The sequence below is a fragment of the Tripterygium wilfordii genome, chromosome 5, assembly GCF_013401445.1.
Source record: "Tripterygium wilfordii isolate XIE 37 chromosome 5, ASM1340144v1, whole genome shotgun sequence".
Classification (NCBI taxonomy): Eukaryota; Viridiplantae; Streptophyta; class Magnoliopsida; order Celastrales; family Celastraceae; genus Tripterygium; species Tripterygium wilfordii.
The window spans coordinates 12439596-12465184 of NC_052236.1; the positions used below are offsets into that span (position 1 = coordinate 12439596).

The 25589-nt window shown below is 37.0% G+C and overlaps 5 protein-coding genes across 12 annotated transcripts; 1 reads left to right on the forward strand and 4 right to left on the reverse strand.

The window, feature by feature from the left end:
- Window positions 1-331: 331 nt before the first annotated feature.
- LOC119998105 (transcription initiation factor TFIID subunit 4b-like) lies at window positions 332-6593 on the reverse strand. 3 transcript variants are annotated; one of them, XM_038845329.1, is made up of 14 exons: window positions 6236-6593; window positions 6040-6145; window positions 4617-5140; window positions 4376-4471; window positions 3387-4256; window positions 2473-2597; window positions 2275-2362; window positions 2037-2172; window positions 1853-1908; window positions 1723-1779; window positions 1509-1649; window positions 1284-1349; window positions 928-1177; window positions 332-616 (listed from the first exon to the last, which is right to left on the reverse strand). In XM_038845329.1, exons 1-14 carry the CDS (start codon window positions 6272-6274, stop codon window positions 444-446), a joined length of 2727 nt encoding a protein of 908 aa, XP_038701257.1. In that variant the 5' UTR covers window positions 6275-6593; the 3' UTR covers window positions 332-443. The 3 variants fall into 3 exon arrangements, with proteins under 3 accessions (XP_038701257.1, XP_038701256.1, XP_038701258.1); XM_038845328.1 differs by having other exon boundaries at window positions 928-1180; XM_038845330.1 differs by lacking the exon at window positions 6236-6593 and adding an exon at window positions 5279-5362 and having other exon boundaries at window positions 928-1180.
- An 878-nt stretch (window positions 6594-7471) lies between these two features.
- Window positions 7472-11448, reverse strand: LOC119998813 (transmembrane 9 superfamily member 4). Of its 2 annotated transcripts, none has more exons than XM_038846257.1 (8): window positions 11225-11448; window positions 10722-10762; window positions 10030-10615; window positions 9811-9948; window positions 9521-9677; window positions 8396-8880; window positions 7886-8135; window positions 7472-7815 (listed from the first exon to the last, which is right to left on the reverse strand). In XM_038846257.1, the coding sequence occupies exons 1-7, from the start codon at window positions 11377-11379 to the stop codon at window positions 7916-7918; spliced, it is 1782 nt and encodes a 593-aa protein (XP_038702185.1). In that variant the 5' UTR covers window positions 11380-11448; the 3' UTR covers window positions 7472-7815; window positions 7886-7915. The 2 variants fall into 2 exon arrangements, with proteins under 2 accessions (XP_038702185.1, XP_038702184.1); XM_038846256.1 differs by having other exon boundaries at window positions 7472-7798; window positions 11225-11447.
- A 1269-nt stretch (window positions 11449-12717) lies between these two features.
- LOC119998085 (universal stress protein PHOS34-like) lies at window positions 12718-14967 on the forward strand. The gene is made up of 4 exons (XM_038845293.1): window positions 12718-12999; window positions 13320-13429; window positions 14389-14507; window positions 14795-14967. The coding sequence occupies exons 1-4, from the start codon at window positions 12822-12824 to the stop codon at window positions 14874-14876; spliced, it is 489 nt and encodes a 162-aa protein (XP_038701221.1). The 5' UTR covers window positions 12718-12821; the 3' UTR covers window positions 14877-14967.
- A 213-nt stretch (window positions 14968-15180) lies between these two features.
- LOC119998084 (isocitrate dehydrogenase [NADP]) lies at window positions 15181-19935 on the reverse strand. The gene is made up of 16 exons (XM_038845292.1): window positions 19781-19935; window positions 19299-19342; window positions 19053-19162; window positions 18233-18270; window positions 18052-18129; window positions 17879-17932; window positions 17639-17740; window positions 17403-17494; window positions 17204-17307; window positions 17006-17074; window positions 16808-16923; window positions 16619-16653; window positions 16239-16381; window positions 16002-16124; window positions 15807-15896; window positions 15181-15447 (listed from the first exon to the last, which is right to left on the reverse strand). The coding sequence occupies exons 1-15, from the start codon at window positions 19827-19829 to the stop codon at window positions 15809-15811; spliced, it is 1245 nt and encodes a 414-aa protein (XP_038701220.1). The 5' UTR covers window positions 19830-19935; the 3' UTR covers window positions 15181-15447; window positions 15807-15808.
- A 2113-nt stretch (window positions 19936-22048) lies between these two features.
- LOC119998250 (armadillo repeat-containing protein 7) lies at window positions 22049-25539 on the reverse strand. Of its 5 annotated transcripts, none has more exons than XM_038845528.1 (8): window positions 25404-25539; window positions 25142-25254; window positions 24881-24957; window positions 24164-24200; window positions 23277-23350; window positions 23071-23164; window positions 22839-22921; window positions 22049-22346 (listed from the first exon to the last, which is right to left on the reverse strand). In XM_038845528.1, the coding sequence occupies exons 3-8, from the start codon at window positions 24950-24952 to the stop codon at window positions 22179-22181; spliced, it is 528 nt and encodes a 175-aa protein (XP_038701456.1). In that variant the 5' UTR covers window positions 24953-24957; window positions 25142-25254; window positions 25404-25539; the 3' UTR covers window positions 22049-22178. The 5 variants fall into 5 exon arrangements, with proteins under 5 accessions (XP_038701456.1, XP_038701460.1, XP_038701455.1 ...); XM_038845532.1 differs by having other exon boundaries at window positions 22049-22337; window positions 25349-25533; XM_038845527.1 differs by having other exon boundaries at window positions 25349-25533.
- Between the last annotated feature and the right edge of the window lie 50 nt (window positions 25540-25589).

The window sequence follows — 25589 nt, forward strand, 5'->3', positions numbered from 1 at the left end:
TGTCTTGGGGGTGTATTTATAAAAATTTAAAATTATTAGAGGTTCAATTACTATCTCCAATAAATTTGGTAGTGTGACTAAAGTTTATTTATGTGAAAGAGAGGATAGCTTCGTTTATAAATAAGTTGATTGATTGGATTATGTTGGATTGATGTGAGATTTTAATCTTATAATTATTGTATAAATGTAAAAAATCCCTAAAATAATATATGATTGTGTGCATTCCAAGTTCTACTTTGGATTGTCCGGTTTAATGTAGATACATTGAGCTCTCACGATTTTATTTCCCTTAACGGTCCTTGAGCCGGGAAAAAGTCTTTGTGAATTGTGATTGAGAGAAAAAAATGACCCTAAATTTATCATATAGTCTTCCGTCACAAATGAAATCTTATAATCTGATGGAATCACTACAAGCCATTTTAGTTTTCACGCAGGCGATAGTTTTACTCAGCTGCAGTATCAGAATGGATCTTCTCATGCAATCGATACATCAGGGTAGACTTGGACATCTGGGGTTCCCTTTCCAGGACTGCGACAACGTCCTTGACAGATATTGAGCAAGCCACCCTAGTCTGAGACAGGCTTGCTTCATTCCTAACAAGTTTCCGGCTGGCCCCTGTCGAACACGAAAACACAAACACCGGTGTGAGCAAAGCAAATAAGAATGTGGAAAGTGATTCAGTCACATCTTCAAAGTTTTCTTTCACCACATGCATCATCTTGGATGTTAAATTCAGAACATAACCAATTTCGTACCACTTTCATATCTAGTCGATTAGGCGCGGTAAGACTTAAGAAAAAAGTTAAAGATGACGGTTATTACAGGTTGCCAGTCGCATACTCATGGTAGGGGGTCGCTGTAGCCCTAAATCATTTAACAACGCACTCTGACATTAAAATTGACCAATATTTAACTTAAGCACTTACCAAATGTTGCAGGACCCCTTTTTTCTGCATCTTGATTGTCCTTCAAAATCTTTCCCGAAGTTGATGAAGGCTTGCCGTTAGCATCTTTACCTGTCTGAGAACCAGATGATAGCTCCAACCCTCCTCCACGTTTTTGCCTGGCCTCCGCCATTAGTTGCCATTTTGACAGCATGTCATCACCTCCAACAGCAGCACGAGCAGCAACATTTGCAGCTGTTGTCCTCATCTTGTCATCCTCTTCCTTGTTTGCCTGCTAAGTTGTAGAAACCGAAAAGATATCAACTGTTTCAATAAAAATAAAAATAAAAGTGAACGTGGAAAATGGTTGGCAAAAATGAATAATATCTGAGTTATACCTTTAGTGATCTCGTACGGGCTTCATCTTTTTCCTTATCATCTTCAACTCCACTGTCACTGTCCGGCTGCATCAGCAGATATTAGAGGCATCAACTTCAACATTATATATATATACATAACATACACAAATGCTAATGTGTGGATAGATTTTCTGTGTGTTCATTTATTGCAAGCTTAGTTTCGCAACTGAATATCAGATAGTGAAACACATAAATAGCACCCACTTCATTATTTTTCCGTAGTTTTTCTGCTTCAGCCTGTTTTCTCTCCCACTCTTCCTTAGCTTTCTGGTTCATCATCATGATCTGTTGCCGAATATCAGCAGTAATAACAGTGCGGTGTCTAGGCTTCTCAGCGTCCATTCGCTACATAGATTCATTTTATGTCAGGAGAAATGGAGTTGAATATTTCCAGAGAACAGGAAAACTAAAAACTGACCTGTTTTGACAGTCTCATCAGATTACTTATGAATCCACGCAGTCTTTCCTCGACACACTAATGATCCAGTTGTGTAAGTAAACAAGTAAACATAACATAATAAAAGATGAACAGGCAACTAGCATCTCACCAAGGACAAACATCGCTCCACATCATTGCTCATATTCTTCAAACCAAATCTGGCCACTGCCACAAACACAAAAAGAAACACAATATAGAGAAATTACAGAGCTGCACAGCTGACCATGTCTCTGCCATCAATAACATAAATGCAAATCAAAAGGTTTAAGAGAAGAAATGTGTCAAATATTAACTTATCTCAGCCAATTTTTTCTGCAAGGGAGTTCTCTGCAAAATTAGCCTTTCTTCTTCTTCTTGCACAACCCTTCGAGATGCCTCTGAAACTCGACTGTCCTCCTTGGGCCCAGAAAATAACTGTTCTTCCTCTTCCTATACAGGGGCACATTATCAAAAACAATTGGAGATTCTTTGCATAATTTAAATGGAAAATAAATCAATACCAGATAAATTGACTATTGCAAAATACCATACTCTGAGATTAACTCCACTGACAGCAGTGACATCATTGAGATGTTCAATACTTTGATCGGCAAATGTCCCCGACACTTTTTGCTTCTTACTGCAAACAATCCAATAAAATACAAGAAAACATGTAGTATAACTAATTACATATGCAATAAATTAAAATTCATTCTTGACTGATGCCATTCAAATTCAAAATCATTTTACCTTGGCAGAGATGGTGAAGAACCAAATGCTTCAAGCAGTTTCTTCTGGCCAATGGCAGGCTTTTTTGGAGGTGTCCTTCCTTCAAACCCAGCTGAAGAGGTTACTGATGATGTCCGAGAGCCAAACTGATAACACATACAGGCAGAAAGGGTGGAAATTATCAACAAATACTTAAGGACGAGTATCATTAATTAGACCAGAAAACCTTTTGACATTCAAAACTTTGAGTCAAGATATAGGCATCTTGATAAAAACAAGTGCAACTTTCTTGCAAGATCAAAATACAGAACCACCAGGTCATACAATGTATGAAACCAAAAGTAACTTAGTCAGCAATAAGCAACTAATCACTTTACCCAGCCTACAAGATCAATGTTATAAAAGATACTCCCTCTTTCACCCTATCAAGTTTCCATATTTGATTATCATGTGCCCTTATTTCTGATGAAAAGTCCACCTTCAATGCCAACATGTAACAAGAAATGGTTTACAACAAATATTGAAGTCGGATTCAAGAAAGTCAAAGGAAGTTTCTCTGCGATGCTTAGGTTTCTTACATAGGATGTTAATCTGAAAACTTTAAGATAATATTTAGTATTCAAAGAAAATTTAAGATTGAAGGTAGAGGGAAGTTCGAACCACAAATAGAAATTAAAAAGTTATATGGATGGATAAGCTGCTCAGAAATTGAAAACAGAACATATATATCGAAGTTTCAATAGTGTGAAATAAGAGAGAATGCAATTTCGATGTGTATGGAAGTTTATATATGTCCCAATCTGATGAAGGATTCTAATAGGCTTAGTCAAGGAACCACAACTAGATAAGGGATCATTTCTAATTCCAAAAATAACGCAACGAGCCTAGCATCAGCAACCCGTATAACTGTATGCACACAAACTAGATTGGATTACCGGAACACTGGGGTCTGGTGTTGTAGGCACGGAAGGAGCACTCAAATTTAATGAGATCAGACTGGTAGATGTTGAATAACCCACTCTGGAAGACTGCCTCTCCGAAGATTCATCCTTTGAAGTTCCAGAAATTGCATTTCTGAGTTCAACTGGTGCAGCAGACAAGCCCGGTGGGGCAGCCAACTGGGATTTTTGCTGCTGCTCATTACCCTGGTCAACTGGTTCCTGTTTCACATTAGTCATTGATGACATAGGGCCAAAATTGAGCTCTTCCTTTGTTGATCCTTGCCTAGGAACTGGATTATGTTGCAATGCTGGATTGTTTGTGAAGTTGGGATGAGAACCACCTTGCACTCTGTTTGGATCATTCACAGAACTTTGCCTCTCAAACTTCGGAAGACTCATCACATTCCCAGACTGAGTTGCCCCCACATGACCTGCACCCATGCCCTGTGTCATGGGTTCATCATGAAACTGTGGTTTCAAAGACGACCCTGATGAATTGACATCTGATCCACGATATAGATGATGATTACCACCACTACCATACATGGGCTGGGAAGCCTGCGGAAAATGCATATGCTGTTGTTGCAGCTTGCTATATCCATGCACTGAAATTGAAGAGCGCTCTCTTTCATGAGTGGCAGTGGTTGAACCATGAGAATCTGACTCCTCATGAGACATTTGAGTACTGTTTCCACTAGACAGAAGGCTTGAACTGACTGCTGGACGGAAGTGAGAAGAGTCTGCGTGAAAACTAGGGCCCCTATGCTGATGTGCAAATGAGCGGGGACCAGGATATTGCATGGGACTGCCACTAACAGGTTGAGTCCTGAGATGGCGTTGCTGCTGCACAGCTTGAGTTTGTCCCTAAAATTAAAAAACGATGAAGGATCAGCTTGGTTTTAGGGTGACCTTGGACATCATTGGTAATCAACTATGATGGCCTGGCATCAACCAAAGTAACATCAAACCAATTATTTGCCTACCTTTGTTTGTACTGCTTCTACTACGGTCCTCAGTACCTGATCCCCTACAATACCTTTAATGGCTCTGATAAACTGGTCTTTTCGAATATCATTGTTCTAATAGCAAAACATTAGGAAATTTAGAAAACTAAACAACAAATCCAGTTAAGGAAAAAAAATGGTAGAATAGATCATAATGTATCAAGAGCACTACATACAGGAAAAAGATGAGTTACTGGAAAATTTTAGGTCAGATACAGACCCTGAGCAAGTCAAATATCTTTTGCAGTTGCATGCTTCGGTCCTTATCAACAAGACTTTGTAGACGAGGAAGCAACTCACCAAATGGCACCTTAACTGGCTCATTTGCCTGCCCTACATCAGTCACCTGCTGGTTACTCATTTTCTGTAATTTTAAATACTGCATTTCACTGTCTTGATTTTGTGTTTTATCTGGCTCAATAGTTGACTTAGAAGGTTTTTCAAAAATCCGCATCCCAGCAGGCTGAGATGTATGGGTAGGAATTTTTTCTTCATGTACCTCTTCATGATCAACTTGGGATTGTTCCTTTCGCAATGAGACGTCCTGGGGAGCATTGTTATGTTCCTGATGTGAACCAACAACAGAACAATGGCTGTCTACTTCCATTGCAGCTGATTGTGTCTCCCCTGACAGTTCACTTTTCAGGTCTTGTTGACTTTGAGGGTTGTCAGTCTCACCCTGACCAGCAGTTTGCCACTGTGGAAATGGCTGACTTGAATTAAGAAAACTTTCTTGATATAAACCTGCCATGTGTTATAGTTAAACACATCATAACTAATTGGAAAAGTTTAGCAGAAGAAGGATCAGAATAAATCTAGTAACCAAAGAAGAAAGATATGAAATGCAAGGGCTAAAGGATTTTCCATCTCACTGTATGTCACCTTTTTCATCTTGCACCTAAACTCTAGGCTATAGAATTATATTGTTCCCTAAATGTGCAATCATGAACTAAAGAGTGCCGGACCCTGCAAAACATGTCAGCAAGATTAGCTAGTAACATTGCTGTTTGCAATCCTCAACTACAAATTTTTTGGATTGAATACAAAAGTTTATTTTTCAACATGCATGTTGCATTCACATATTATGGCATTCATTCCTCCTCCCTTCTGGCCAAACATAGATATTAACGTTCCTGTCCCTCCCCTTTAATGAACCTCCCAGACGAGCACAGGAGAGAGGTAATTGTTTCACTTTTCCTTTTTGTTTTTCTGAAAGCTCAATTTTTTTGTTGTTCTTTTTTTTCTTTTTCTTTTTTGTAAGGGGAGGAAGATTTGAACAGCAACTAGCAGCTCAACATTAACCACCCTTGCCACTAAACCACAGTGGAGATGGTTCTTTCCTTCCTTTCCATCCCTTTCCTTCCCCCTTCAAACTCACAAAACCATAACCTATAATCTTGACAGACATTTTTTCCTTTTCCATCACAATCAAATCCCAAACTCCATCATTCCCAGATGAAGAACCTACAATATTGTTCCTTGTTGCAGCTGGTTAAATATAGGAAACCGTATGCACTAAAGAATGTATAAGAGCCAATCCATCGCAAAATCGGAGAAAAATACCACGGGTTTTTCCAGGAAAACCCCAGCGAAAAATTATAGAGTAAATACAACAAAAGCCTAAAAAAACCTATAATCATTACCTGAATCAGAAGGGATAGAAGTGGAAGCATCGCCACCTCCCTTAATGTCACGATTTAACGCAGCCTGGAACGCCTCCACATCTGCACTGGAATGCATAGTCTCATCCTGTAAACAATTAATCAACCCAAAAAAAGTCAAAAATCGACAAGTTCGTTCATGAACCCGAGCGATAAACAATTAAAAAAAAACAATCACCTCATCTTCTTCAAGGAACTTCACGAAATCGGGGTCCATGACACACTTCTGCTTGCCGATAAGATCTCAATACGGTGTATCCGACAATGGAAGCCGGAATACTTATAGCTCAGATGGACGGTAAGCAAGAAAGAACCAACGATCCAAGAAATCCACTAGCGGAAGAGTAATAGGACGATCCAAGAAATTCACGTCTCCGGTCTCTCTGCCTCTGACCTGCACTACTGATCTCAAAGCACCGCCAGCGTAGAAACCAAACAAACGTTTCAACGGCCACAAAATTCCCAAAAGCGCGCGACACACTGACGTTGAGAGAGGTTTTGTTTGGGAATTTGACGCTGGGAGAGATCGAGGGGAGAGATTTATACGGAGGGGACAATATACTTTCATTATTCACTGTTCAGGTTATATTATTGCCAATATTTTTTTGGGTACCCTTGGCCTTAAGTTTAAGATAGTTTACAAAATGACTCTTAATTTTTTAAGTTGACAGTTAAGCCCCTTTCAATAATCGAAGGTCAAATGCCGTGTACACCCATGTGGTTGGGATCATTTCTACCTACCGTTTTACCATCATTTGACAAATTGTGATGAGAAAATAGTGTCGTTTTGACTTAATAAAATTGAAAAAAGAACCCCAAATAAAGTACTATTTACCCAATCCCTATCCACTCTCAATCCATCTCCTTTAGAGATGGTTTTAATATCACAGCTTCTTTGAGGCTAAATTTTGCAGGGCCCGGTCCCCTCTTTTTCATCTATCGTATAAAACGATGGGTGCATATAGATATTACCTCAACCACAAGGAGCGTCCATTACATGTGCCCAAATTGAAATTACTTTTAAATCTTGTGTCATGTTCCATTAATAAACAACGGATAGGATCCGAGATAGTAGTGGGAGAGTTTCATTTCTGCTTACAAAAGGATCTCAGTGACTGATGGCACCACCAAGGCAGAGGCCTATGCTTTATTGTACAGGATAGAACGGGCCATTGATCTTGACCTTACACGTTCTTATACTCGAGAGTAATGCATTAGTCATTGTTCAGGCTCTCCATCAAAAGACTCCTTCACTTACCCCTTACGGTTTCATCGTCCGGGATACACCGTCTAAGACTAATCAAGTGGGGATTGTGAGATCATCTATGGACTCATTTATTTGCTACCTGGATCTGGATGTCTTCTTCAAATGAGACTTGACAATTTGGTAAAAAAAACAAATAGAATTAACAAATAACATACAATATGATGGGTATTATCGATTTGAAGCTAAAATTGTGAGAAGCATGTCATATAGGAATATCACAAGTGTTCTTTTTTTTTTTCCCTGTCTACATTTTGTCCCAACAAAAAATTACTACCAAACAAAAAGAAAAATGTAACATGCATCAGGTACTACCAGCTGCTTCATGGCATGGCATCCTACACTCCAACATGAACATTTCCATTGAAGGAATGTAGATATATTGTCTAATACGCAACTCCTCTTCCTCGAAGCATAAACCCTAAAACCTCGGACAAGTCCAGAAGCATGGACACAAACAACCCCTTTTTTCTTCTCCTGTATCATCAGTCAGACTGTCATAATATCAAGATGTCTCTCGAGAAAGTTGCGAAATTTAAAAAAAAAAAATGAAGATAATAATACCATGGAACATATGGAGGACCAGGTGAGTTTCTACTCGCACTTGATAGAGCGGTAGATATGACGGACGAAGAATAGAGAAGCACGGAAACCGACAGTCCCGAGCATGAGAAAGAAACCATAGCAGATGCAAGCCATGTATCCAAAGAAAAATGAGGTTTGCATGAAGCCCGACATGTCAGATCGTGCATAGTAGTAATACAAGCAGTAGCCATAAATGAACAAGCCAGTGGATCCTCCACACACGAATGACCTAAAAATACAACAATTACATATGGTAAGCACATAAAACAATCAGCAGGACCGTAAAGTGGAACACCAGACACTAACAAAAAAACCCTTTAGATGCAGGAAAGACGTGCATATTTTCTTGCAAATGCTAGCTACCTAAACATTTTGCCCTGCAGCTAAGAAATTGAGGACAAAAGCACCACCAGTAGATAAAATATACAGCAGAGATTGTTTATTAAGATGATGTGAAAGGGATAAATCAGAACAGAAAACCCAACATACCTCCACCACCAATCATGGTCTTCAGCAGCAAGTTGAAAGTATGTCAATGCCACAGTGATAAAAGCAGTGACAATCAGAAGAATAATGAAGACAATAAAGAGGATGCTGTATATGGTATAGATCCTGTGACCCCACACGCTAGCAAATATGTAGTAAAGTTCAATATAGATCGCACTGAAAGGCAAGAACCCTGCCATTGCCATTTGAGGAAGAGACGTTCGATACCAAGGCAATGGAGGAATCTCTCTGGGATACTTAGTCGTGCGACAGGGTGCCTGAAACTCAGCCTTGCTATTTTTCCCAGCAATCCCACCCAATACTAATAATGGTGTAGTGACCAGAGTAAGTATAAGGAAAATCACCACGATCGTTCCAAAAGGCAATGCTGCAGTAGCACTGTAAGCTATTGCAACGGTATTAAGGAAACAGAATGTGAGAAAGAGGGGTCCACAAAACAGGCTTCCAGTTAATAACAGATTCCTCACCTGTCAAGCCAAAAATCTCAAACCCATAAGTCCAGTATAATTAAAATTTTAGTTTTATTAATTTCATGAACCAAAGACAACTAATAAAGTGGCTGAGCAGTGGCACCAGTGTCATGGAAGCATATTTGGTCCATGAAAAAAAAGATAATATAAATCCGGGCTGATTTCTCTAACTGTCACAGTTTTCCCTGCATAGATTCTGCCACCTGGCAGTTCAAATGTATCACTTTATCATCTTATCATGGTTTCCGTTGATACAAATCCCATTTAAGTTAAATAGATCCTGTACAGACCATAAGAATGTAAACATATTCATAATAAGCCCCCCATACCAATTATTATTGACAACCCTATGGTTTCACTTTCCAGTTTTCCGAAGTTTACTTAACAAATCCTGTCAACCTAACTAAACAATTAGAAAGGAAACCATTGAGGGGGCAAAATAAAAAAAAAAATGAATCATGTTAGCAAAGTGAAACAAAGCAATACAATAAGTGGATTTAGAAAAGTTTCCCCTTTGAAGCAAAGAGTGAAACAAACATCATAATTACCCATATAATAATCTCATAAGTCACACAGATACAAAGAAAAATTTTTAACAAGAAAAAGGGCAAAGAAGAGGTTATCCATTATTACTCACCCAATTTGTTCCTTCTAGTTGGCAATAGAAAGAGGCAGCCGTGTAGCCAGCAATGCCAGATGTAAGTGCATATATCACAACCAGTGCAGTGAACAGAGCCCCTCGATTGTAAGGATAGAAGACACCAACTAAAGCAAGCATGAAAATGAAAATTGCTCTGGAAGTACATGCACATGGACAATATTAGAAGATTGTAGGCTAAATGATTTCTCAAAAAAAAAAAAAGAAGAGGCAACACGCCAACTCAAGGTAAAGCACTCTCACATTAACTGCTCTGAAGGGATACTTACAGAGTAAACAACTGTGTACCAGAACCAAGTGCTGCAGCAAGCAAAGACTTGTACTTTGGATACCTAAATACATCACCATGGATGTACTTCCACCCAGTCTCCTCTTGGTCATCTGCTGACTCCTCGTCATGAGCATACCTATTACAAATGACATCATAGTTACAGAAATCAACAACCAAAAGAAAGTTTAAAACAAAAATACAATCAATTGGTTCTTACTTGGAAAAATCATTTTTAAGAACTCGCATGAGAATAGTGGCAAGAAAACCAGTTAAGAGGAGAACTGTCACGCATGAATTAATGATTGAGAACCAATGGATTTCCAAGTGATGTGGCAGTGAAGAAGACTGTGAATACTTATCCATCCTCTTCTCAAAGGGGATTTCTGTGTCCTTCCACTTAACTGTGTAGGTGAACTCCACTTCAACTTCTTTATCTTCAGTAATGTCCACTAAAGAGTTTTGATCAGATTGCACAGTAATCTCAATGACTCGATCCTTATTGTAAAGGATATTAAAAATAAGATGCTTAAAAAGGTAATATTTGTACTCGCTTGGGTCACTTTTGCCTTCCTTGTCAACCTTTCCTAAGAAACCCCATATTGGCAAGTCATCATAATACATTTGAAAGTAGTAGTCCTTGGAAACAGCACCTCGGAACTGAGCAACTTGTTCCTTTGTCAGCCTCCTCTTGCAAGCAAGTTCAGACTCTTTCTCATTCAGAAAGTCAAGCTTGTAAGGTGCACTAACCAATCGATCTCCATTCAGCACTTCACCAAGAGCCTCCTTCTTTTCCTTGACGGGGGCTGCAATGAACATGCCAGAACGAGAAAAATCCGCATATCAACATTGACATTTCCATACAGGCTTAAGAAAATGTCACAAAAATATTAAAGGTAAAAAGCAATGAACCTGATGAGCAGAATGGGAGATCAAAGTAGCGGTAGGTTTCACTGCATAAGAATTAAAATAAACACCATCACTTAGCTTGATCCCCAAAAGATTATATAGAAAAGTCAACTTAGAAACTACAAAACCATTGGAATCTCCATTATATGTTTTAAATGAAGAGATTTTCACTGGAATGGAAGGAACAAAAATCTTAGCTCTTATAAAATCTCAGATCCTAAATCAACAAATGCATCAAATCACAACCTATTTACATTCATCTTTCTCGAAAACTAAACAGAATCTAAAAGAAAACAGATCCAGAACTTCAATTCCAGGAGCTACACACAACAATAAACAGAAATTCAAAGACGATCTAAAATTTGACTCCATATCCAACAATTCAAATGAATCAGCCCCTAATTTCAAAGAAAAAGTAGTTTAATTTCCAATTTCAGTCAGTACAAGAATCCAAATCCACAATAAAGAACATAATTTCCAGATTCCACAGAGACTTTGACGCGTACCTAGGATTGTGGAAAGGGCCGACCTTGTTGGCGTAGAGAGGGACGTCTTCGCCTCGTTTGAACCGATGGTCAGATCCATCGGATCTCACCTGGGATACTCCGCAGAGGATCAATACGGCCGCCACGATGCACGCCATTATCCTCCTCTTCTCCATGTTCTTTCTTTTCGTTTCCGATCACACTCGGTTCTCTGTTTTAACGAAGGAAGGAGGGGAGACTCGCGAAAGAAAGCAACAATTAAATAATTAATATAGTAGCGATAATTATTTATAAAAATATATTTAAATATTATTATTTGTTAATGAGGGTGGGGTCATTTTAGTAAACGTGAAAAGTTGTGTGGTGTTTACGTAAATTTTAAGGAAAATGACTCCCTAACCGGAGACGGTTGGTTTTATTATGACAAGAACAAATAATTTTTGGGAATTGAAGGTAGCAAATTGTATGGTCCCCTTTATGACAATAATTTTATTGTTAGGTGTACATTATAATATTAAAATTATAATGAAAATAAATTCGATTCGAACCCTCTGTAGTTTTTCGTTACTCCCTTATATATGTCTCTGGGTTGGATTCATATCCAAGCTCAACACTGCGACCCATTTGTTGTGTTCTGTCTGAGATTACATTTAACAAGTTAATTATGATAATAAATAAATCGATTGATTATATTAACAACTATATTTTATTCTTTATTATTAATTTAAAAAGAAACCCAGATGGAGTCTTTTATATGAATGAGATGAGACCAACTCACAGGCGATTTGGACATTTTTAAAATTTGAATTGCAAATTACCTATCTCCATTCTCTACTACCCATACATTGTCACCAACTGGTTGTGTGTATGAATGAGACGGTGTCAATTCACAGGCGGTTAGTTCATATTTTGAAATTAAATATACTATTTCATTCTCAACTACCCATACATTATCACCACTCGCTTGTGACCATACATGGTCACCAACCGATTGTGTGTATGAATGAGATAGTGTCAATTCACAAACAGTTGGTTCATATTTGAAAATTAAATAAACTATTTCATTCTCAACTACCCATACATTATCACCCCCGTAGTGTGTATGAATGAGACGGTGTCAATTCATAGGCGATTGGTTCATATTTGAAAATTAAATAAACTATTTCTATCTCAACTACCCATACATTATCACCCTAGTAGAAACATCAGGCACGCATAGCTTTGTTTTTCCTAGACCCAGCAAGTGGGCTAAGCTCAACTCATTTAAGCCTAGGAAAATGTCTCTTATGTGTGGTACGGACTTGGACAAACTTATATATCACATAGTTGAATATCACCCAATCGATGTGATACTTTAACAGGTACACCGTATCAGCATAAAACATGGCGTGTATTTGTGACAGTATCATTGAATAATTTCTCAATGTAACACAAGTGACATTGTCACATTCATGCTCAAATTCCTTCTGAGTTGTCCAACTTTTGTTTTCCTTTAACAAAATCTTATCTCATCAAGGAATAAAGTCTAATCAATTAGCTTTCTTTCTATGATCCATCCACATTTATACAATAAAGTATACATACATTTTCCAGCACCTTCAAGAATCCTCTCACTTTGATGATGGGCAACCCACGTAGAGTTGGTGTTGGCTTAGACTACTCTCCGGCCAGCAAACAAGCCCTCCGATGGGCGGCGGATAATCTGATCGACGGCGGTGATCAGTTGATCTTAATCCAAGTCCAGCCAGCCAAAGCTTGTCATACCAGGAAGCAGCCTTTTGAGAACACTGGATCACGTATGCATATTGTTGCCTTGTTGGGGCGAAATACAGTCGACTTGTGCGTAGGCCACGACAACAGTGGACGTATGTATCGGCGCCCAAGCAGAAAATGTTCTCTCTCCTTCTCCTTCACTAGAACCCATGATCTCGTGGAGGTGAGAACATTTCCTAAAATGAATACACAATACCTAACGTTGGGCGCTGATACATACGTCAACCGTTATCATCGCCTACACACGTCGACGGTGTTTCACCCCAACTCTTATAATTTATATATCTATTATGTTTTAATTTTAGGTTAATTTAAATTGTTTGTATTGATTATGTGCTATCAGCTTTGGTGCCTCTGGAGGAGTTCAGAGATATTAGTTACTCAAAGCAGTATGGTCTAACTCATGATCCTGAAGTTCTTGATATTTTAGACACTGTGTCAAGGACAAAAGGGGTATGTAGTTGTGTAGGTATATAAATTTGTGTGTATATATAGGGCTGTTATTGGTACGGTTACCGTTACCAATCACGGAATACCGTTACCATACCAATTCTTTCGGTAATTCAAAAAATGTTACCGTTACCGTTACCGGAAGAGTCGGTATACCGATGGTCGGTATACCGATCGATCGGTAATGGTAAGTCGGTAATTGGTAAATTTACCAATTCTTAAAACCTATTTAAAAAAGAAAAGAAAAAAAATGCATCAAGTAGCATTGTGCTTAATAGTCATTGTATGAAATAAAAATGATAGATTAATGAGAAGGATCATTGTGCCATATGTGAATAAGAGAAAATACCTATCAATCAGTGAAAAAAAGAAAGGATAATTCACATAACATTATTCCAACAATCTATAACAGAAAATCTATTTTTAGTATCAGAAGTGTTTTAAACTCCATGGCAGGAAAGCTAGAAGAAACAAGATAAATAAAGATAAAAGACCATAATGGAAAGGGAGAAAAACATGTAATCAATACCAACAAAGCATTTTGTTATGTAACAAACACTGCTTTAAAGTTAATGAAATTGCTACAAGTGATATATAAATGATAACCCTAAAAATAATCAATGGTCTAGATTAAATTAGATCAATCTAATGGTCATAATTAAATAAAACTAAAACTAAAACTAAAAATAATATTAATATATATTTAATATATATGTCGGTAATCGGGAAATTTACCGGTTTTGAACTTTGTTTACCGTTACCGTTACCGAAATCATCGGTAAATTTACCGTACCGAACAATTGGTAACGGTATACCAATCTTCTGCTATTTTCGGTAACCAATTCGTCGGTAATGGTATACCAATGGATAATTTACCATACCAGTAACAGCCCTATGTATATATATATATATTATACAGGTGTAGGTGTGTGTAATTTTGGGTGTATGCATATATTGAGCAGGCTAAGGTAGTGGCCAAGGTGTACTGGGGTGATCCAAGGCAGAAGTTATGCGATGCTGTGGAGGATCTCAAGCTTGATTCTCTAGTTCTTGGAAGAAGAGGTCTTGGTGCAATCAAAAGGTAGGGTTTTCAATTTTGTAAAACTTTTACGGACATTCATACCCTCCCCTCACGGTTTTATTACAAGAAATAATCTTGACTCCCTCACTCAAACTCATCACCTCATAGAGGTGAAAAAGTGAATACCCAAGTAATCAACTACACTAGTGAATGCTCGTAGAGTTACCTTAGAACGGACAATACCTTCGATGCAAAAACGCGTCCACACACCGACCCCTGTGGACGCTGCTCTCAAGCATAACTTTATAGTCTGACCATGCCCATCAAAGTTAATATTTTGATTGCAGGGTACTGCTTGGGAGTGTTAGCAAGTATGTGGTGACGAATGTTTCATGTCCAGTCACTGTTGTCAAGGGAATCCACCTCTGAAACCATGCAACTCCACAAAGAAAGGGCGGCCGGCCGGCAGAGAATATGCCTGACCTTATCATCTTAATACATTGTTGCTCGTCTTAAACTATGATCAGATTGATAGGCTGTTGTCTTTCAGGAAAAATGCTACCAGAGGTACGCAATACCTCTACAATAACACGTACAGACAATAACTCGTATAATCCACTTACTGGGCCTCTCATAACCGAGGCCACAAGTGCGGGAGCGGAGTATACTTGTTAAACCTCACATACTCATATCTTATCAAGACAAGCAGCTGTTGTTCTGTTGAAAACATAAATTCCCAACAAAATGCAAATTCAGTTGTTGAATGAGAAAATTTTCAATTGAAGAGTACTGAAGAAAACACAACAATAGCATCGTTAGAATGTTTTGATATGAAAGTAATCAATCACGAGTATGATCGAATGTTGGATCCGAAGAAAACTACGAACCCATCCCCCCCACCGCTACTTGTGTCTCATCACTTTCTCCTTTATTTCTGTCCCATAACGGATGCCCAAACACCGAGAGAAAAGCTTTCCGTCTTCATAGTCCCCAGCAAGGCCTGCAACCAATATTACAAATAAGAGTTATTATTACCCTTGGATAAGGTTGTTCAATAATGGTGAACTCAATTGACATAGTGCAAGCAGTCTTCTCCTTCTGTGCCGAACGGCTAGCAATGTTAAAAGGTTACAAAAACATAAGGGTAAAATGAAGTTGACAATCCGATTAAAAAAAGCCGTTTCTGAGAATTATAAACAGCTGATATAATAGATTAATTCAAATCAAGTAGTCAAGGTAATTTTCATGAAAATATTTTCGCTCTTGGAGAAGAAAACATTATCAATGAGACAATAATAATGTTACGAAATAATGAAAATCAAGGAATAATTAGAAGGCTAAAAGGTGTAAATCACATACAATTATGCTTTGCCGGAAAGTCTTGCTCTCAGCTCATCCGCGACAGCATCAATGAATTCTTCAGTATTCAGATAATCAGCCCTGGAAAGCCTACACGACGAATCATAGCATACGACGTTTAGTCAAGCACAATACAAGATTGGTAGAATTATCAATGATAAACACATACATGAATGAACATGAAATAGAACTTACTTTGACCCATGGATAATAAGTGCAAGATCCTTGGTCATCTTCCCAGATTCTACAGTTCCAATACAAGCTGCTTCCAAATTTTGAGTGAAATCCAAAAGTCTAGCATTGTCATCCAACTTTGCCCTGTCAAAATACCAAGCCAATGGTTCAGCATTTCCTGTCGATATGTATAAAACCTTGAAGCATCAGCTACAAACAAAATTCAGAGGACCGGACCAGACGCACAGAGTAGTTTACCTGTGTGCAAGCCCTCTTGACCAAGCAAAGATAGAGGCTATGCTATTTGTACTGGTTTCACCACCCTTCTGGTGAACCCTGTAATGACGGGTAACTGTACCATGGGCTGCTTCTGCCTCTATTGTCTTTCCATCGGGACAGACCTGAACAAGACCATAACGAAGAAAACAATGTAACATGGATGAAGGACGAGAAACAAGCAGCACAAGAGGAGAGTTAAAAACATTTTAGTTTCATGGAAGACCATAGCAAAACACACAAGGGCAAAAAATTCTACAAGCACTATTCTTCTCAATCTTGAAGCTAATTCATGATCAAGTAAATATCACAACAAGAGCATTGAAAAAACATAAAACGGTCAAATTTGAAAGGACGCATACCAGTACAGACGTCATTAGTCCAAGAGATCCAAAACCTATGAAGATGTAAGGTAAAATATCACTCAATAAGCAGAGATAGAATCCTTAAAAGCAAAAATTATGCAACCTCTAAACTTGTAAGAGAAGCCCAAGAACAAATGACGCAAGAGCTATATATGTTGAATTGTTGCAACAGCTTGCTAAACAAACCTTGAGCTAAGAAATCACTCTGTACATCTCCATCATAGTTCTTGCATGCCCAGACATAACCACCATCACTCTTGAGAGCATAAGCCACCATGTCATCAATGAGACGGTGTTCATACCTTCAAGGTTAACCAAATAAGTCAGTATGAAGCACAAAAAACCTGCATTAACATTCAGTATAAACATATTTCAGCTACTCACCAGATCCCGGCTGCTTCATACTTTGATTTCCACTTAGCCTCATAAACTTCTTGAAATATGTCCTTAAATCTTCATTAGATAAGCACATACATCCACAGGTAGGTTGAAGAAACAAAGGCCAAAACCACAACTTATTATGGTGAAAGAATAGAAAGAACATAAAAGGTATTCAACAACAGGCTGCTCCACAATGCATACCTTCCATCATATTTCTTTAGGATTGTATTTTTTGTGCTAAGATAAAGTGGCCACTTTTTCTCATAAGCAGTGTTCATTGAAGCATCAGCAAATGCATGAATTGACTGGATTTCAAGTAATAGAAACAAAAAGAAGATCAGTGAGCCATAGTAATCAACAGTTTGGCTTCAAGGGGGGAACTAAAGAATATGCGTCACACCTCATCAGTGTTGTACATGGACAATGCTACTCCTCCAGCTCCTTTGAAGTCGTACACCTCTAACTCTGTCTTCTCATCTTTTCCTTCTGGAACTATGGTCATACACAAATTCTATTCATGGTCAATTCTTTGCAAGCAACAAAACACTACAAAAGGAACAACTACTCTGATTTAAACAAATAAACAACTAAGAACAAGAAAAGCTTTTAAACCAACAAGCGAAGAAGAAACTATACCAAAAACCAATTTCAGTTTCCCCGCTCCCTGAATAACTGCGTCAGTTGCTCGGTATTGGTCTCCAAAAGCATGCCTTCCAATGCATATAGGCTTTGTCCAACCTACAACAGTAACAATGTTTCATATAATATAGAAACATTAAAGTTAAGTCGCATAAAACCGAGGAAACAGATAAATTGAATAAAATGTACGATTCATATTTCCTCACCATCAATTAAAATATGAGAAACAGATTGTACCTGGGACTAGTCGAGGTACGTTCTTGCAGAGGATTGGTTCTCTAAAAACAGTGCCTAAAGGCAAATACAACCCCAACAGCTCATCAAGAACCATATAAGCATTTCAAGAAAAAAATGAGAACTAACAGACAGCTATAAAAAAGGATTTAAGCTCCAGATGCTAGCTTCCTCACCATTTAAGATGTTTCTAATAGTCCCATTAGGACTTCTCCACATCTGTTTCAAGCCAAATTCCTTGACACGAGCTTCATCTGTAAAAGTATGTTTAATAAGAAAATCATTACAATGAATGCAGCTAGTTCAGGAATTCAAGAAGCCAAGTGCGCTTTTTCATTCAAATTCATCGATGTGTACCAGGAGTGATAGTTGCACACTTGATTGCTACATTGTACCTATTAAAGAGAAGGCAATCGTCAAAGAATAATATAAACAAACACTCACAATAAGTGCAAGTAAAAGTATACAAGATTATCAAGCCACTAAATACAACGGCGGCTAGAGATAGAGGACAACCATGTGCAACAGTATAGCTGGTTTCCTTCGTATTCCAATTAACCAGAGATTTTCCATGACAGATCAACAGAAAACATAATCAAAGAATCATTATTCATGCTGTAATTTCTTCAAGGTAGATCCAGAAATTAAAATGCTAACCCATGCTCATACTTTTGCTTAAATTTCCTTTTACATTAGAACAAAGCTGGGAAAGGAAATTAAGAAAAAAAATAGCTGCTTTCTTCCGCATGGAAGGCAGGTGCCTCCTCTGGAATATGCAGTGCGGATATATTACTCAAAACACGATTTGTATATGCAATTGAATGTGCCAAAGCTATAAACTTCCAAGCATATGAACTATAAATCAAAACATAGAAATTCAACCATGATTATTGATTAAGCTTTTCTTATCGGGGGAAGAACATAGATAGTGAAAAATATAAAATGAATAATAAAATACATTACACCCCATGAGTTTCCACTCATTTTTTAAGGTGAATGAAGTTGCATTTCTAAAACAGAATGTACATGGATGCACGTTCCAAGTCCTGAGGTGTCAAAAACACCAATTCTTCAATACTGAAAGTGACTTCTATGCATCACAAAAAAAAATCGATAAAAGAACCCATCAACCAAAGCAGATTGTCAGCAGAAAGGATAAAGAAATGTAGATGCATACTTAAGAGTTGCTTCAGCAGATTCAACTGTAACTTTATCATCAGTGTCATCGCGATGGGGAAGGCCAAGGTCAAAGTACTTGATGTCCAAGTCAACGAATGGGAAAATAAGCTGCATCAAAAACATCACCCAAGCACATCATATTAATTTAAGCAAATCATATGAGCAAACGCATCCAAACTCTAGCAGAATATTAAATTTATCACATCATATTAATTCAAGTTGAGCCTGAGTAATGTTAAATCACCTTGTCCTTAATTGATTTCCAGAACACACGAGTCATTTCATCTCCTGCATCGCAGAGACCAACAAGTATTGAATGAGATACAATTACATTGAACAAATACTACATAAAACACAATAACAGCCACAAACTGCAAATCTAAAGTCCAACACATCAAAGTTTTCATATAACCAAAAAAATATTAAATATCATTTTATCCAATAGAATACGTAATCAAAAATCACAGTCTATCAAATCTCAAATCAAAATTGATTTCAACCAACTCTCCAGACCAACAGGACCCACGAAAAGAACTTTGGCCAAAATAAAAAAGCTTTAGACCATTGGTTACGCATGATCTAACGGATCAAAGATAATACCTTGCAAATCAAAAGAGAAAAAAAAATTAAATCTTTTTTTATGGGTATGATGAATCTTAATCTTTTTGAAACAACAAAGGGAATATCAGATCTAAAAGCAGAGAAAGTGAGGAATCTGATTCTGACCGTCCATCTCAACGACGGGATTGGCGACCTTAATTTTCTCAAAAGCCATGGCGATGTGCTACAAGAAAAACCCAAAATGCAAAGCTCCCAAGATCGTCTGTGCGGTGCAGGCCGAAAAAATTGAATTTGAAGGGACGACAAAGAGAGAACCAATGGTCTCCTTATAAAGGAGAGCGAGAGATTCCAGTCCAATACTCCAGTCCACTATTCAATAATGCAATTGCCCTTTTTTGTCCTTGTATCTCTCTCTTAATTACCTTTCTTACCAACTTCTTCTTCCACAATTTTTTTCTTAATTATATAAAAAAAAAAAATTCTGTCAAAATATCATTACTTTATTGAGTCTATTTTATTTTGATTTTGGGATTTTTTTAGGATATAGACATATTGCATTTATAGACACATTTTTTTTCCAAATTTTGCAATATTTTGCCATGGATAGTAATTTTTTATTAAAAAAGAAATTTTCAAAATTTCAATCTATATTGATATCGAATTGTTTTTATTTTGATTCTAGAACTTTTTGAGGATATAGATATATTGCATTTTATGGACACATTTGTTCAAATTTTGCAATGGATAGTAATATTTTGTTAAAAAATAAATTTTCAATCAATTTTCAATCTATTTTGATATGGAATTGCAATGAAAGTTTGCAAATTGTATATCATTTTCTTTCTATATAATGAATTGTTGGTTTTATTAGTTTAGGCAAAAAAAAAAGTTTCTTTAAAAGCTTTTAAAGGACTTCTAGCCTAGGTGAACTTCTCTTCTTGCCATATATATTATATAATAGTATCTAGATGACTAGATATACCCTATAAGTATATATCCAACTAACTAACGAGAGGTGGTTCGTTTTGACAATCAACTAGGTTAGACATATACGTGCCCAAAATTCGATTCCAATGAAAAGTATATTACACTGTGATAATTTTTTTTAAATAAAGTATATAATAAGCTACTGAATCTTTTTTAAGAAATTTGGCTGGTTTAGTTTATGGATATAAACGCAAATGAGCCATTGGTTGAGTGGCAATGACTTTGCATGTCCCTGACTGAGGTCATGGGTTCTAGTCTCACCTCCTCCGAATATTTACAAGGAGGTGTGTGGGCTTCGTCTGCCCCTTCGTGGGCTTGATAGTCTGCCCCTGAGTGGGCTTGATTTGTGCCTCCTGCGTGGTGCCTGTTGACACCTGTACTTTCAGAGGCTTGATCTGGTGGTGTGTCGTATATTGTATTAGTACTTGTACTCAAAAAAAAATTTTATGGATATAAACAAACATTATTTCTTGGTTTATTGTTCCCAAGTCATCACTAGATAAGCATAATTTTTGGGCACCCAACTACTCCATGCATTAGTCAAAATTTCATGGTATCATTTAGTCCATTAAACATAATGCAGGCGTTGAACGATTGTTGCTGGTGAATATAATATATGTTTATATATATTTTAATAGTTTGACATGCGATATGGACCTAAACTCGGACCGTCAAATCCGCGAACACAATAATTTCATGCTTGACGATGAAATAAGTTGAGCCTAAAACTACCACGTAACCACAAGAATATTGCTCTTAGTGGTAATCGAACTCAGTACTTTCCCAATTCATATAATTGAACCCTAAAAAAATTCACCACTAGATTATTAGTGTATTACCAAATTGATTATAAAATAGAGTTATAACATATAAGACTCCTTATCCCTTCAACAGGGTTAGATTAAATCCAGGGTGGGGGGTTTAGATTGGATCAGATTTCTGATGGCACGCTAGTCATCCTTTCCATTCATCGTCTTCAATAAAAAATAAAAAGAAAAATTGAAGAGTAGGTAGTATAAGACAAGTAAAAACTCATTAATTTTTCTATTTATTTAAAATTTTTGATATATAATATATATAAAAATTCTCCTATGCACACTTAAAATACGCACCACTTTTTAAAGACGTGGATGAGTGAAATGACAAGTGGAACTCACTGCTTTAGCTCCCACATATTTAAAATCAATGGTGCAAACATAGACGCATATTTTACGGGCGTAATTAGGTGCGCATAGGAGAATTCCCCCCCCTCTCTCTCTCTCTATATATATATATATATATATGCGCTAAATAGCATGGGTAATTAAGATCAGAAATGGGGGGCAATAATTTTTGAAGAAGATTTGTCCAACCACCATTCCCACTAGCATTTCTGTTGGTCTTTGAGTTCCTGCTTTTCACCTACCACATTGATAAATTTCATTACAAAATAAACATAAAACAGTATTGTAAACTTAGAAAATCTATTTTAGAAGAATGATGAATGAGTAAAAAACAAGAATTAGGTAATTATCTGCAAGAATCTAATAGAGTCACAGCAAATACAAAGCAGGCTAGTTCCACTCCTATCCTGTGTTCAAAGATGTTTGTCCAAGAATGCCTGGGCTAGGTTACTGAAACTTACAGCTTCAGCTGCAGCATATCTCTTGATTACATCAACCACTTCAGGCTTTAAAATCTCTTCCTTGGTAGATGCATTGCAGAGATAATAGAGAGCCCCAAGAGCATAATTTACCTGAAAAAACTACATTATATACTGGATACACATCTCTCAGAGATTAATTCCATAAGTTCTTGGAGTGCGAGCATCATTATTCAAATCCAAGCACCAGAGAAAACAGACACGCTTGTCACAACACCATCCTAGGTGGTTGTGGTTATACATAAAGACTGAAAAGAAGCGGTAATTTGGGGTTTGATAAAAGAGTGCTCTCCAAAGTACTAAAAGGAATTCAAAACAGAGAAAGATATGATTCTTAGGTGTAGAAGCAACCAAGTCAAGTGACAAGCCAAAATGGATGATTCAATAAAATAACGGCAGTATCCTTTATAATTTCCCAGAAAGAATTCTGATAACACCATCTCTAAATGATGGAAGGTGAGAATCAAGTGAACGTCCAATTAAAGGCATTTGGAACTGAATCATCGAAAAGCTTGTATTGTTTTTTCTCATTTAATAGTAAATCAAAACAGAAAAAAGAAAAAAAAAAAAAGAGTGCGGGCCAGGTGAACTTACAGTGTTTTTAACTGGGCTTGATAGACAATTTATGACAAGAGGGATACCGCTACAGTGAACGATAATTGCTGCATTTACTGGATCTGTAGAAACAAAATGGATTCATATATTCTTTCATATATGCATAAAGGCACACGTGCTCAGACTATGATCCTTCGAAATCAAGAAATAATTATAATGGGGACAAACTAAGGATTAGAGTTCATCCACTACTCTAGATTGCAGAACCTACCAACAGAAGAGTTACAGATCCCTCCTGCTCCAAATTCCACAAGCTTCTCATTTGGTTCCGTCATGCAGTCCAGGAAGAGTTCTAATACATTGAGCTATTAAAAAACATAGATCAAATAAGTTAACATGGCAAAAATTTTTAATGGTATAATAACTTCACATTTCAAGGTAACAGTAAATCATCACCACCACTAGGGAAGGTTAAACCTGGCGTAAGAAGGTATAGTTGTAAGGATCATAGGCAAAGTTTGCTAAATTTGCAGCAAGTTTCTCTTTTGTTTCTGCAAAGTGTAAATACAAGACAACCAATAAGTTAATAAAATCACAGGGAAACACTAACCCAATAATGGAAAAATTAATGATAATGTCCTGTTTACAGAAAGACATCCAATATTTGCAAAATTACTGATGTTTGTTTTGAGTATCAAATATTCTTATCACTCTCAATTCACAGAAATGTCTGGCCAAGTCTACATGGGAAAAAATAATTTTCCCTTTGATAAAAAAAAAGACCCATAGTTCATAAAACATATGAAAATTTAAAATTTCTTTGCTACAAGTTGTATCATATCGAGATTCTGGTAGTATAACAATCATAAACTTTGAATTTCATATGAAAACAATCATATAACTTTTCAGCCACGAATTTAACTTGCCAGCCAACATCCGGGATGTAAAACTTCATTGTTACTTGGCCACTGCTACTATATCTAATCATTCTGAATATTATCCTCATTTATATATGCACATAAGAAAGTTGAACGTTTCTCACAAGGCATCATTTATTTAAATATATAACACAAAGAAGATGGGAAAAATTATTCTCTGATTGTATAAACAATGCCATGACTCTATATCTTTTAGAACTCCAAAATGGAGCACACGTGAGACAATTTCCTTCATGATTAATCCATAAAGACAGTATTCACAAAACTCAAAGGTCCATATGTGTTTTTCTCATCATTTTTGTGAGCCTTCTTTTCTAAAGGGCCATAACATAACACACCTAATCTGCCACTAAGCCAACAAAAAATTTTACAGAGTGAGTTGCATTTAGTTTATGGACAAAATATGATATAAGCAACACGGAATACCTTCATCAGTGGCATTCTGAAAGTGACCCACTAGTTCCTGAACAGAATCAGGAAGTATGTCACATGAAGAAACATAACAAACCATCACGAATAAATGTATAAATTGTCCATTCATTTATCATAATAAGGACAGTAGATCATCTATCTTTAGCTTCAAACACTATCTTCCTAACAGAACAAGGAATATTAGAAGCCTACAGATTAGAACCTGAGAATAATTTAACAAGGAATAAGTTCACAACCCTAGTCCATTCCCCTTTTGGGTAGAACAGATCTCCTAATTCTTTGATTCCAGTTAGTAAGAGGGATCTTGAACTAAAGAAACAGATTCTAGAAGCTGAAAAAGGGTATCCTGAGCAATTTCCATAATCAGGTTCATTGATATTCCTGGTATAGTAGATGCTATCATGCATACAATGATACTCAATTCGATGGAATTGTTTCATCTTAAAGGGGATCTTCTATAATTTCGCGGGAGAGGGATTATTTCTTAGTTTTGTCCAGACATTAATAACTTGATTATTTTTAGATAATAGTATAGAGAAACCACACTCGTAAGGAGTCCTATTGAAACCAAGAAATATAGGCCCGCCTGCCATCCACACCAGAATAAATGGAGTTTTCCAAAAAAACCTGCTAGTGGAGGAAGACCTCCTAGGGATAAGAGACGTAGGGCTAAAGAGAGCCAAAAAAGGAACAACAAACTTTTATGCATACCTGGAGGTATTGAAACCTTGGGGTTCCATATTTCCCAATTCTTTCTTCTTGTCTCTGCTTGTTGGTAAACATACGGGCTATCGACACAAAACAGTAATCAGTATCAGACAAAAAGGGACCTTTTCTTATTTTTTCCTTGTCTGCTCTTCAAATTCTAACGTACCCAGAAGAAATTCATTGAATATTTTCCTATAAAAATATTAAGAACTGGAAAAAAAAATCTCAAATAGCAAAAAAGCTAAAAGCGGTGGTGGAACTGACTCTAATGGGATTGAATCCTTTATATTATCATTGTTGAGCGGTGTAGTTTGCTAGGCAGGAGATATCATCAAATTATTAGACTTCCGATATAAGCTACGTACAAAGCTCTTCTTCTGCAGAACCGATCAAAACATAATTGGAATAGGAATAAAAAAACAAATCAATCAATTAGAACGAAATACGTGCTTCCACAATTACATTGATTACCTCAGAATAAGCTGATCAACACGAAAGAGAACAGACGGAGATCGAGAAATCGAACCGTTATTCTGGGAGGAAAGCAAGTTCTAGCTCCTCTGCTCACTGCTTCTGGCTAATCCTTCGAGTTTGCCGTTCGATTTTTGTTCCTAATCAGCTAAAACTTGACAGTAACAGAGAATTGCTAATGCATCGATAAAGGGTTTTTTTGAAAAATAACCCTCGTTTATAAACATTTTTCAAATCTAAC